At 32.6% G+C, this 13429-nt stretch overlaps 1 protein-coding gene across 5 annotated transcripts in view; it reads left to right on the plus strand.

Moving 5' to 3' along the window:
- Positions 1–13429, plus strand: part of LOC106624655 (uncharacterized) — an 81443-nt gene that overhangs the window by 5658 nt on the left and 62356 nt on the right. For 4 of the 5 annotated variants that reach the window (XM_036368816.2, XM_036368821.2, XM_036368820.2 and 1 more), the window contains exon 2: positions 565–925. In XM_036368816.2, the coding sequence (XP_036224709.1) occupies positions 830–925 (96 nt within the window). In that variant the 5' untranslated portion in view covers positions 565–829. Of the gene's footprint in view, positions 1–548; positions 926–13429 lie in introns of all 5 variants that reach the window. The other variant, XM_070105469.1, reaches the window with a different exon arrangement.

Consider the following 13429-nt stretch of genomic DNA (forward strand, 5'->3'; position numbering starts at 1 on the left):
GTGTTGTTTTAAATTTGTGGTGAGAATATCACTGGCGTCAAATCGCAAAAACCACAAAGATAATAACAAACTTGTATATTATCATAGAGTTCAATTTACACGCACACTCACACACACATATCTTGACTCGTTCGACAGTTCATAAGCATCTTTATAGACACAACTAAATAATTTATGCACAACTCGCATTCACCGCTTTATGAAATTCAATGTAAGCGTCAAAAGCAATTATAAAACCACATAATAATAAGAAAATATTTTATATTTTTATTATCTGTCTGCCTCCACATTAGCAGCGTCTAAATTAAGAATACTATACAATGCTAAGTGTCTACAAAACAAAAGCAGCTGAGCAAAATATTTAATAACGACCTCTGTGACTCGCATAAAAATCAGTTAGATTGAAGGTACAAAGCAAAAAAAAAATATATATATACCACCAACAACAATGCACACATAGGCACGCACGAAAAAGTGTTTTTTGTTTCTTTTACTTTTATGATTTTTTTGCTATTATGTATGTATATGCACGCATTCTAATAACGCAGGCAAATTATTTTTCAGCAAAAACTATTTTTATCGTGTGCGACAACATTTAAAATCAAACGGTAGCGGTAATTGCAAGCGACAGCAAGTGAGAAGCACTTCTTGCAATAGTGAAAAAAGAGATTGTTTTTAATACTAAAAGCAAACAACAATAACAAAAAATAAAATTTCGCAAGTGAAGTGCCACACAAGAGTTGAGTGTAAATTCTAGCAGATTTCTAGCCAGCAAAGGCATAGTGAAAGCAAACCTTTTGGTAAACAAAAGACTTAAGCGCCGAACGCGATGACCACACAAGCGCACATAACACCGAAGATGAGCGCGGTAAGGAGCCAGCTGCTCGCGGCCTTGCTAATATTCGTCAGTCTGCTAGTCAGCCAGGTAAGTCACGCTGTGTGAATTTTTATGCATTTCGCAATTATATTTAAGTTGTGTACTTTTCGGAGAAATTTAAGATTTAACAGTGGAGAAGAAGTAATTACTTTAATATTTTAGTAGTTAAATAAGAAAATTACAATTACAGCGGAAATTAAATAATTAAATTTTATTATTTTAATCAATAATTTCCGCACTGTATCAAGAAGCAAAACCGCGGGGTTTTAAAAATTAATTGCGTGATATAAGCATTAAATTTTTAATACTAAACATTAAAAAATAATTTCAATATTTTTTGAAACTAAATCGGAATTAGCTTACTGAAGGAAATTTGATAATATTATACGAGTATATTCCAGGCTGGGTTCTCTGATATATTTACGGCACATTGGCACTGAGGATCTACAAAAACTCTTTGAATAATTAAATATGGGGTTTCTTTAGCTATGTTATATATGGAGGCCACTTTATGTAATTTTTTCGAGATATTTGCTGAAAATATATTTTTGTTCTTATAACAAATTTAGTTATTTTATGTTAGTTACAGACTATAATTTTTATTTCCGTGCTTATTAATTTACTTATTTGTGCTCAATAATTTCACATAATTACTTAATAGTTTTTGTTTTGTTTCTTATATATTAATATTTCCCGTTTTTAAACCATTTCCTCAATAACATTAATCGATATTTATAGATTATTATTTACATCGATTTCTTCATTGTGAATATTCTCTTAACCGAATAATTAATTAAAATAAATATTGCCGTTATTTTTATCGATCAAAATTGCGATTTATTTATCGCCGAATTTAGACATGTTTTGAAAAAGTGTTGCCATACATTAAGAAAATGTAGAACTAAAAACTTTACATGTGTCGAACAAAGGTGTTTAAAGAAGCATTTAAATTAATTTTGTATTTAAGAAAGTATTCAAGATGTCTTCATTTTACATGCTTCCAAAATAGAGTTAGCCACTGTTCAAACATATTAAATTGCAAATGTCTTAGTGCGAAATTTAACTGTTTAAGAAAGTATCAAGACAACATTCGGAAAAAAATATGTTTAAACCTGTTTTGAAACAGAGTTATCACCTTTTGAAAAGTGTAGAGTTGAAAAATAATGTGTTGCGTTTTAGAAAGCTTAACACTCAATTTTGGACTTAAGAAAATCTTTAGAAAAATGTTTTAGACATCTTAATTCTACATAGTTTCTCAAAGAAGAGTTGGCAACTCTGGAAAAATAGGAAATTGAAAATGTATATGTGCCAAAAGGTGTTAACGGAAGTCTTGATAAAGCATTTGAAAAAATCATATATTAGGACATGCTTCCAAATGAAGTTGTATTCAAAAAAGTAAAATTAAGAAAAATTATAAAATAATTAATGCATTTTTTGATATTACTAAACCAACTAAACACCTTGGACACCAGAATATTATTCGCCACAATAATTTTTATTTATATATTGAATTTTCACTTCTGGGTATTAAACTAAGATTTTTAGTTTCTTTATGAAGGGTTCACATTTACTCTGGCAAATGCTGCCAACAATGTCGAATTACAAAGTCAGCACTTGACTAATAAGTCAGTTAATGTCCCTTCCGCTCACATATTATTTTAAAAGCTAAATATATAAAAATAAAATTATAACTAAATTATAATAAATATTATAATAATAAACAGCATGCATTATAGACTTCAAAACTTAGAAATATGTATAGGTGCATAAATATATATGTATATATATTTATTTCTCAGTCACCACACATGGAGCTAAAATTTATTAATGTTTCGTAAAAATAGAATCTTGACTTTTCACTTTTTGGGTGAATGGGCTCAAACAGCGGGTTGCAAGTTATAGGCATATAGGTACACATACATTTATTTATATATGTGTGTTTGTGTACGATTTTAAGTTAAAGTTTTTAGCGACCAGTAAGTCGCGTGTCGTCTTAACCTCAAAATTTGTCCGCACTAGTACTGTTAGGGCGAATAATTACAATTTGATGGGATTAAGCGCCATGACTTTTAAGTAGTAGTAGTACGTATAATTGAGTTTTATGTATGTGTAAAATTTGATTGCTGCCATTTGCAAAGACATAACCACCTGAATATACATATGCACAAAAATACACAATTCCATATATATATACATATTGACATATGTACATCCATTCATACATGCAAACATTTTCACTTTGCGGCTAACATTACTTTTTAATACCAATTGTAATGCTAGTAATTTTTCGGCGTTACACTACCCATTATTTCCATGTACCTCATGGCAGTTACGTTTCCTACGGCCATTTCTTCCAGCGAAAAGCAAAATATTAAATTTCACTAGAAATTATGTTATTTTCACTGTCTACACTTATCTTTCAATGGTATTTGGCTGAAGTTCGTGCGCTTTTAATTTTGATAGAGCCATTAAATGAACAATATTTACGATTGTTTGACGCATAGCTGCCAGTTGGCTGCTAAGGTTTCCCATAGTCTCCTTGAAATTCTTAAGAAATATGATTTTGAAGTGGTAAAAGACATGAAAGCGGTAAGCAGCTGCTTAAAACGTTCGAGCGTGATGCACAATAAAATATCTAAAAAAAAAAGAGAAAACAATAAGACAACATGAATGTCTCAAAATCTCTAAATGAGGAAAAAAATATTAGTAAAAAATTAAATTAAAGTCATAAGCATGTAAGTGTATTTAAGAGTACATATGTATGCACGCCGCAATAAGCTTGATGATGAAAACTGAAACTGAAACTCGATTCGTGAGCAATTATGTGCAGCGTGTCTCCTTCGGCGGCTCAATGGCAAGGGTAAAAGTGGCGCTCGAACAACGGCGAGCATAAAAGCCCAAATGATGATGAGGCTGTTGTTCAAGCTGATGATGTTGGCTAGGCTGTCGCCGGTACTATCAATTATAGCGATAATAATCACATTGCACCGGCTCTGACGCGTAGAGAGCGCAGCCGCTTTTCTCTTCAAGCTTTTCAAACGCTGATAGATGATGAGAATTCATCTACGTTGTGATGGTCAAGCGAAGTAAAAACTAGACAACTTCGGTTGAATAGAAACTATAATACCCTTCACAAATAAAAAAGGTTCCTTACAAGAACTTAATTCCGACTGTTCAGTTAATATGGCAGCTATATGATATACACATCAGATTTGAACAATTTCTTCAGAGAGTACATTGTCGTCTTGGCAAATAACTCATGCCAAATTTCGTGAAGATACCTCGTCAAATAAAAAGTGCATTTATGTATATATTTCATAGGGTTTTCGCCGTTTCCTTCTGGGTGTTACAAACTTCGTGGCAAACTTAATATACCCTGTTCAGGGTATAAAGAAGCGAAAAGCAACAACAATTACGAAAGTGCATCAGTGTATGATACAACAACAACACAAAAAATTATATTAACAAATCTATGACAACAACAACAATAAAAACTACAGTAAAAACAACAACAACAGCATTAACAGCGATAAACACAACAACAATTAACAACAAAAATGTTGGTAACAACAACAACTTACAATTTCCATGCACCGACAAGTCGATCTAACGTCTCGTGGTCAATTGTCAATAATCGGCGAATCAAGCGCAGCAACACTTGCCGCCACTGTCTGTTGTTGTTGTTGCTGTTGCCGCTGCTGCACATTTTGTTGCGTTCCCTCGGCTCATTGTTGCCGGTCATTCCAATTGTTGCTTTTGTGTTAGTTTTTACTGCTGAGTTAAGCTTTTCTTTACTGAACTAAATACACACACTCAAGCGCACAATGTGGTTGTTGTTGATGCTGTAGAGTCCCACTGACCGATATTTGGTTGCTCAAATCGTTTTTTGTGATTTTTTTTCTTTTAACAATTACATTGCCGTCGTCACGTCACAGCAGCCGCTTGTCGTTTTAGCCACAATTGCTTGTTATTAGTAGCGTTTTGTTCCAATTTTGTTGTTGCTTATTTATTATTATTTTATTATAGCTACTTATGCTTGTGAAATTGTTGTCTGGCTTTAACTCAGAGTCTTTTGTTTGAATTTAAGCATAGACGCACACACAAACTGGTACAAATCTAAGTAATTTGGTCCACGTAGAAACTGCAGCTTTTCATTTTCGTCTCGTTTTGGGACTGACCCCAAAAGCTTGCGCTTCTTATTGGCTTACTGTATCAATTGCTGTCGCCACGCCACTTTTACCCTTTAGTAGTTTAGGTAAACACTAATGATACGTCCATAAGATTCTTTGCTTTTCAGTTCAAGCCCGGATTGAGTGCAATAAAATGTGATTTTTTGTGATTAGGGAGAAAACCTATAGGAAAACTGCAGTTTCTCCACTTTGGAAATTTGTAGAAATTTCGTATTTATTTAAAAAATCTGTCGATTCCTCAAATTGGTTCCAATCATGAGTTGAAATTTGCGCTTTGCATGCGTGTTTTGTTGTTGGTTGCACTCGATGCTGTTGTCCAGCGATATGGGAAAGAGTTCCTGGCTTTGGCGTGTGAACGATGTCATTAGTCTTGGCTGACGTTAAAGAGTTCTATTACATGAATGGTGCATGATTTGTTAGTCTTATTGCTTTTTAGGATGCAAAAATATGGATAATAATAGTGTAATTGAGGTTATGGCTTTTCTGTTAAGTCAATATTATCTTAATATTTACTTTTCGTTAAATATATTTAATCAGATTTAAAACTTTTTATATCACTGCAAATTTTTAATGAGTTCTAAATATTTTGGATTTACTTAATGCGCTCACCACACAATTTTTTCTCATCTAATCAAGTACTTATAGATTTTTTTTAGGTAGAACTCTTTCTTTTTTAAAAACTGGTAAAAATTTTAATTTTAATTTAACATTCAATTAATAAGAATTATTTATATTTAAAAAATAATTAGATTTAATAAAAAATTTACATTGTAACAGCGGAGCGGTCCATGTATTATATTTCATATTTGGTATCTAGATAAGAAACACATTATTCCGACATTTTAGAGACCTAATAAATTTAATAACCAAAATTACAACTATGCAATAGCAACATGCAATATTACATGGCTAAACCCAAAATGATATAAGCTCGAGTATTAAGGAAACATTTTTGAAATTGTTTCAAAAGGTAATAATATTAAGAAAACTTTGAGATATTGGGTGTATGTATTAATTTGTGCGGTTTTTTTTCGAAAATTAAGATTTTGCTGTTGTAAAATTGTTATACACTTAATGTTCAAAGTATTACCCATCGGAAGCTACGATGTTTGCCCATCTTTCTGGCAGTTGGTGGTGGAGTTCAAGAAAGAATCGAGCCAATTTCTGATACCCTGTTTTGAAGTGAAGCGTACTCCGGTGAGGGCATTCTGCATTGATCTGAACAAGTGGTATGCTATGTCTGGGCTATAAGGCGGGTGAGATAGAACTTCCCTCTCACAGTTTTCCAAATAGTTTTTAACTGGCCTTGCAACATGTGGCCGAGCGTTGTCATGATGAAAAATTATTGATTCGTGTCTGGTCGCATATTCTGGTCGTTTTTCCGCGATGGCCTTTTTCAAACGAATCTATTGTTTTCGGTAGAGGTCCCCATTGATCGTCTGACCCGATCTCAATAGCTCATAATAGAGCACACCCTTATGGTCCCACCAAATACATAGCATAACCTTGGCATCATGGATATTCGGCTTTGCCGTGGATGTCGATGGTTGGCCGGGCTTCACATACGATCTCTTGCGCTTTAGGGTATCATAATGAATCCATTTTTCATCGCCAGTGACAATCCGATGCAAAAATGACTTCATTGGTGGCGTTGAAGCAACATTTCCGACATGCAGAGTCGACGTTCGACGCCTCTTGGCCTTAATTCATAAGGCACCCAATTTCCAAGCTTGATCAACTCCTAATACTTTTGCAAGTTCTTCTTGCGTTCTAAGTCGAAATTGCCTCTTTTAAACCGTGCAAACCACTTTTGGCACGTTCGTTCGGCTAAAGCATGGTCACCATAAACGTCCAGTAAAATACGATGGCTCTCGGCAGCACTTTTCTTCATGTTAAAGTAATGAAGAAGAACTCCCCGCAAAAACACTTTATCTGGTAGAAATTTCGACATTTTCAAATGAATGAAACAAATTGCTGTTCACACTAAACAAAGTACCTTTGAAATTAATATAGATGCACACGACGCGAAATAATACTAGTAGAATCCTCTCTTAAAAAACCGCACGAATTAATGCATACACCCAAAATATTTGAAAAACTAAATAAAATAAAATTTATCATTGACACTTATCATCCACAGTTTGGAAGTGATAAAAAAGTACTGAATACATAATTTTAATAAAAATTATTGCAAGTAGTGTTTCAATATACATTTTTATTCATCAGAGTCTTGTAAATTTTTTTTTTTTAACTGTATTAGAAGTCTCAAGTGCCGTTTTATATACTTGTATACTTAAAGGCAAAAATAGAGCATAGGGTTATGATCGTGATCAAAAAATAAATGAAAATTACTGAAAATCCTTATTTGTAACAGCTCAAGCTTAAGTAATACTTAGAATTTCATTAGGTTTAAATTTAAAAAAAGATTTGTACCCTCACTTTGTGGTTAAATATTGAAAAAAAGATTACTTTAAGAATAAAATTTAGTATTTTCCTTAATAAAATCTTGTATTTTTTATTTTTTACTGCAATTTATATGATATAATTACATTGGCTTTGTAGGAGACTGATTTTAATAAAACAATAATATTGTATTTTTTTTGTAGGAGATAATATCTTCAGCTTCTTACTCCACCATGCAACTCTGTTTCAGTAATTACGCACAGCCACTCTTAACATACATATGTATGTACAAATCACTTTTAATCTGGATTATATTATTAGAAGTTCAATTTTGATTTGATAATCGGATCACAAAGTATTTAATAATAAAATTGAAAATTATTTATTTTTCTGCTCACAAATTTAATTATTTCCGCTAATCGCTATGCTTTATAATTTTGCTAAGTTCATTAACTAATTCCCCATTGTCTATTTGTGTTTTAGTTTCCTTTTTGTTTCTATGTTTGCTATATTTATCTAGTTTATTTTTGACTTATTCTCACTTTTTCTACTTCTGAGCAACACCTGGCCACTTCAGATTTCTTAAATAATCAAATATGCATGCTTGAGTGTTAGTGTGTGTGTGTTGATTTTGTAAATGCCTTGTAGGGAAATAACAATCAACTGTCGGATCAAGCATATTTCATTCTTCAAAACACACATCGTAAAGCGTCGTAAATGATGTGCTAGTGTCACTTCCACGATGGAACGGTGTTGCTATTGTTGTAATTTTGCCGCGCACGCTGAAGTGCTCGCAGATCTAGTGTTAAAGCATCCAATACGTTGTGGAGCAAAACATGACGTAACCGTAGCGCCGCTAATGGTAATGATGACGAAGTCGGTCGGTTGAATGCGCGACAAACGACAAATATGTAGTTGCTTATGTATGTATGTATGTGTGTGTGTGGACAGGTTTGCCAACGGCCAAAAACCGCCGGTTGATTAGCAAATGGGTGGCACACACCTCAAATAACGCTTATATATATATATATGTTCATGTATGTATGTGTTTATATGGTAACCTTGAAAATTACGATTAACATTACGTAGCACAACTTATGCACTTTGGAGTTGTCCGCAGCAATTTTTCGCAAAGTTGACTTGTTAATTTGGGGTTGCACATTTCTAAGTTTATAATGACTTCTGAGTAAGCTGTCAAGGTTTTGTTTCAGAAATGTAGCAGTTATTTATTATTATCTCTTTTTTATATTCATCCACTAAATTTCGCACAACAAAACCGGTGAAAAATTAAACAAAAAGCCGAAGCAAGATGCCGTGTGAGCTTTATAATTCGTTGCAACAGCGCGTGAAATCGGAAACTTTAGTTGAAAAAACCTTGAAGTATGCGCTCCATGCAGCCGGTATTGTGTTAGATTTATACAGTAACGTATATCCAATTGTATTTGTATATTATAAATCAACAATTTTTTAACTAGCAACAATGCAAACGCTTATATACATGTACTGCGTTAGAGCCATGATTTATATGATATTGAATAGAAAAATGAGAAAAATCGTTAACTTCGGCTGCACTGATGCTATAGTATCCTTCACAGGTGCATTTCTTATAGCAATTATGTATGTATTGTAGATAACTAAAGCCGATAACGTAATGTTGTTTGACATAAAAAATAAAGCGGATTAAAAAAATCGAATTGTTTTTTCGCTTGGTACTCTGAAAGAAAGTGTCTCCAAGTATGAGCTCTTAATTGTATCGGTAACGTCCTCCGCCTTACAATTTTCTATTTTTTGCTTATTATCAGAAAGAAAAATTCAAATCTCGCTTCCAACTACTTGAATAAAAATCTCGTTTCATAGATTTTGTAGGAAATTGAATGCTCTAATGATCGGTCTCTCGCGATTAAAGATATTAACGCTCAAAGTTTGATTATTTTAAAACAAATATATTTTTCTTATGAATTGTATAATTTTATAATAAAGGTAGAAAGAGAAAATATCGATTCCGTTTTCCTTCCTTACCCCTAGAATAAAGTTTTTCCTTCAAAGTTAGGCCTATTTGATGGGCTCTAGGCAAGCCTTACTCCAGCATATTACTATTACGCCAATATTAAAATTATGGAAATGGCATTTCAAACACAAAAACAGTAATAATAATAAAGTCAAGGCCTACTAAATTTTCGTGGACCGTTTATTTCTAAGTTACCACATGTAATTGTTGAGGTGAGATACAACCTCTACGAATTTCTTCAATATTTCAGTGCTAATTAATTGGTTTGTGTCCAAAAACCAAATTTCTATACATGAGTACACTTTTAAAGTTAATCATTGAAAAATAGCATGCACGTTTCTGTGGCGGAAAGTTCAAGTTGTGAGAGCGATGACGTCTACTCCATTTCGCTATACAAATCTGTTTAATCCTCACAACGGTTATTATGTAAAATTGATTCGCACCAAAGTCGCCTGTGCGAAAAAATCGAGAAAATAAACAAGAGCAACAACAACCAAAACTAATTAAACACAAATATACGTGCAACTGCGATATATATTTGGCGATTCAAAACAACAATGGACCGTGGGGCAGATTTAACGTCGACGTAGAGATAAACGCTTATGTATGCAGTCAAGAGTATAAGAGCATAAAGCAAACATTTAAGCCAAAGCCAAATGGGTGTACTTGTACTCCCATACTTACATATGTATGTAGGCGTATATGTAGACGTTCCTACGTGGTAAACGAGTATGTTGCATGATGTAACTGTGCAATGTTGGATAATCGACGAACTGGTACGGCGAGCGCACGCGTGCAATGGTTGATAAGCGCCGCCGAGCTCGTGATATTTGAAAATTTACAAAAATGTTTGAAAGTTTATGAGTATAAATTTTAGTATTCAATTTATTAGCTTCCTATATAAGTGGAATATGGAATAGGTAAAATCTATTTTTTCATGAAATTATTAGTTAATTTTTAAACATAACCTCTTTCTAACAACAATTCTGCTTAATGTGTAATGTTTTCCAACTAACTCAATTTTGCAAATGTCTTATTAAGTGAGTCGTTGTGACGTTTTATTCTATGCTGTTTCCTATAAAACCAGGTACGTCTCTCTCTCTCTTTTATTATATGCCTGAAAAAAATTAGGAAGAAGGCAAGGACGCCTTCGAGGCTAGGCTGCCGCTAGCTTTAAGAGCAAGGTTATGAAAATAAAGAACAAAGTTAAACTTATTTTTGTAGTAAAACTGCTTCAAATTACACTTCAATGTCAAAAGCCATGTCCGACTGCCCTTCTGTATATACGCAAACGAGTCCCTCAGTTGTTGAGATATCGATCTGAAATTTTGCACACGTCCTTTTCTCCCTAAGAAGCTGAAGAAGGTAGCTAACTTAATATCACTCTTTTAGGGTATATAAGACTCCTTATTAAAACAAAGGCTTAGTAATTCCTCCAAACGGAAATATTTAAAATCTTAGGTTCAAATCATTAAATTGTATTATATATTACAATAAAATAAATCATTTTTTAGGGTGTGACGTTTAACTTAAAAATGTTAAGAATTATTTCTTTTTTACTCATTTTAAGAAAAGTAATAATTTTTGGTATTTATATTTTCATAGGGCGATAATCGGTTGATTTATGACAAAGGTACACTAATAAATTTTACAACCTTACAGTTGGTAACTGTATGTTTAATGTAATGCATTTACTCTCTTGCCGGTCCATATGCACTAACAGTACATTTAGGGGCATTTATAGTGCTCCGTTGCGGCAACTGAGTTCGCGGGAAATAAAATATATATACATATTATCCCATATACAAGCTTGAGTTTGTATTTTTGTAATAGAAAAATGGAAATTAGTTAAAATAGTTAATATTGATAAGGAAAGTGGTTTAACATTCTTGAATTTTAAAACAAAAGTAATAATTTCAAACGATAATGATATTAGATAACTTTTAATATTTGGTATTTTTGTTTGCCTTATGCATCAAACTGCTTATAATCGGTCAAACCTATTGAAATATGATAATTATTATGGAGGGGGTGTAGTAAAAACGCAAGGCAATCCAGGCGATCTATTTACCGGTATACATGATAACATAACGACTGCAGATCAGTTCAAAAGAAAAGTCTCACTATCTCATTTTTAAATTAGACTAAAAAACACAAGCAGTCATATTTTAAGTCTTTTATAATTAGCTTAGATGATCTTTTGGAGAACTCTATCCGTCAGATTTGCTCTATCTCTTATCATTTTTTTTGTAAAACCCTCAGATCTTGGCTTCGAAAACTGTTTTAGAGATTCAGCTTGCGTGTTTATGAACAGATTCTTCAAATAGTATTCTCATTGGAGTGTTTCAAAAATTGTGAATTTGCCCTCCTAGTTGATCCGTAATAACTATTGTCTATTGTGTTTGTGAGATTTTGTCTTTCACTGCGTGCGTGTGACTAATTTTTTTTAGATAAGTGAAGTATATATTAAATTAAGTGGTGTTTAAGATATTTTTGAATAATAAACTTCGTGTTCTCTTTTTCTTACGAAATTGGTTCTCGCACACTAGAGAAGTGTTTTAATTTAACCTGCGAGTCTTGTTATGTATGAATGTCTGTGGATGCACTAGGCGCTTTACAAAAATCGGAATTGAGTAAAGCTAAGAAAATATATTCAGTTATGTACTCGAATACTCTACTACTTGCATATTGTGTTATACGTTGTTGTCTGTTACAAAAGCTTGAACTATGTCACTCTTTTTCGTATCTCACGTGTAATGTTCTGCGAATTCCTTATGTTATGGTGCGAATTCTCTACAAGTTTTTCTGATCGGCAACCCTATCGTAAATAACATGCGGAGGAGTTACTTATTCAGAAAGATCATCAAACACTTGACCTTGCCGTTTACAGTTTATTCGTGAGAGAATTATGTCTAAAAACTGGTTTAAAAAGGAAGAACATCGATTAACTATTCACTTTCAAAAAAATATGTTTTCATAAAAATTCAATATCTAATCTCATTTATCTAGTTTTTCATTGTCATTTGAACATTAAACATCATTTTTGTGCTGTAAATCATCAAATCAAGTTAGCAGAGAATGTAGAGTTGCTTTTTCGTATTACTCAATGTCTAAGTTTATATATCAAAAAATTAGTATATATTTTGTATATGCATAAGTATGGATGTTTTAAATATAACAATATTTATTTAATCGACTTACCTTTCTATGCAATGCTACAATAATGTTTCAGTGTCTAGTCGTTACTATTCTAATCGCGTGCTTTATTGTGTCTCATATGAATGCATGTACATGTACAGCCGAATACAATTACAATATGTTTCTACATACATATGTATATATAATATGTATATATATTTCTCTTTATTGTTTAGTTAGCAATTAGCATATTTTTTCAGGGCGTTATGGTGTTGCGCTTTTGAGGCACAAACAAATAAACAAGCCGAAATTTCAATGTCAAATATTTGATTTGTAAAAATGTTTAAAATTTGTTTAAATGATAATCCACAAAGCAAAAAATAGTTCGGCATATTTGTGGTTAATAACAAATTATAAGGTTGAAAGTGAAAACATTAACGCATGCGGCTAAGTAAGGCTTTGCTTATGGAGCGCTATAGTCACTCTCGCCGACGTAATCGGCCATTTATAGGTAAGACCAAATATGGAAATGGAGAATAATATGTACATTGGGTTTAATGGCAAAGCGTATACAGCGTTATGTTCCTCAGTTATTTGTTTTTTTAATTTTACTTCTTTTATATTGGCATGTAAACATTTTTTATACATGCGATATTATTATTTATTTTAGCACATTTTAATTTATCATGACTATCTCTTAAATACTTTAGCTGTCTTCGATTGGTCATTTATCTGCTCTCTTACCAAAAAGTTTACATGTGAAAGCAATAACAAAGTTATCGAGTAAAATAGAAACAGAGAGTATGCGGATAC

Source organism: Bactrocera oleae, chromosome 2 (genome assembly GCF_042242935.1).
Source record: "Bactrocera oleae isolate idBacOlea1 chromosome 2, idBacOlea1, whole genome shotgun sequence".
Classification (NCBI taxonomy): Eukaryota; Metazoa; Arthropoda; class Insecta; order Diptera; family Tephritidae; genus Bactrocera; species Bactrocera oleae.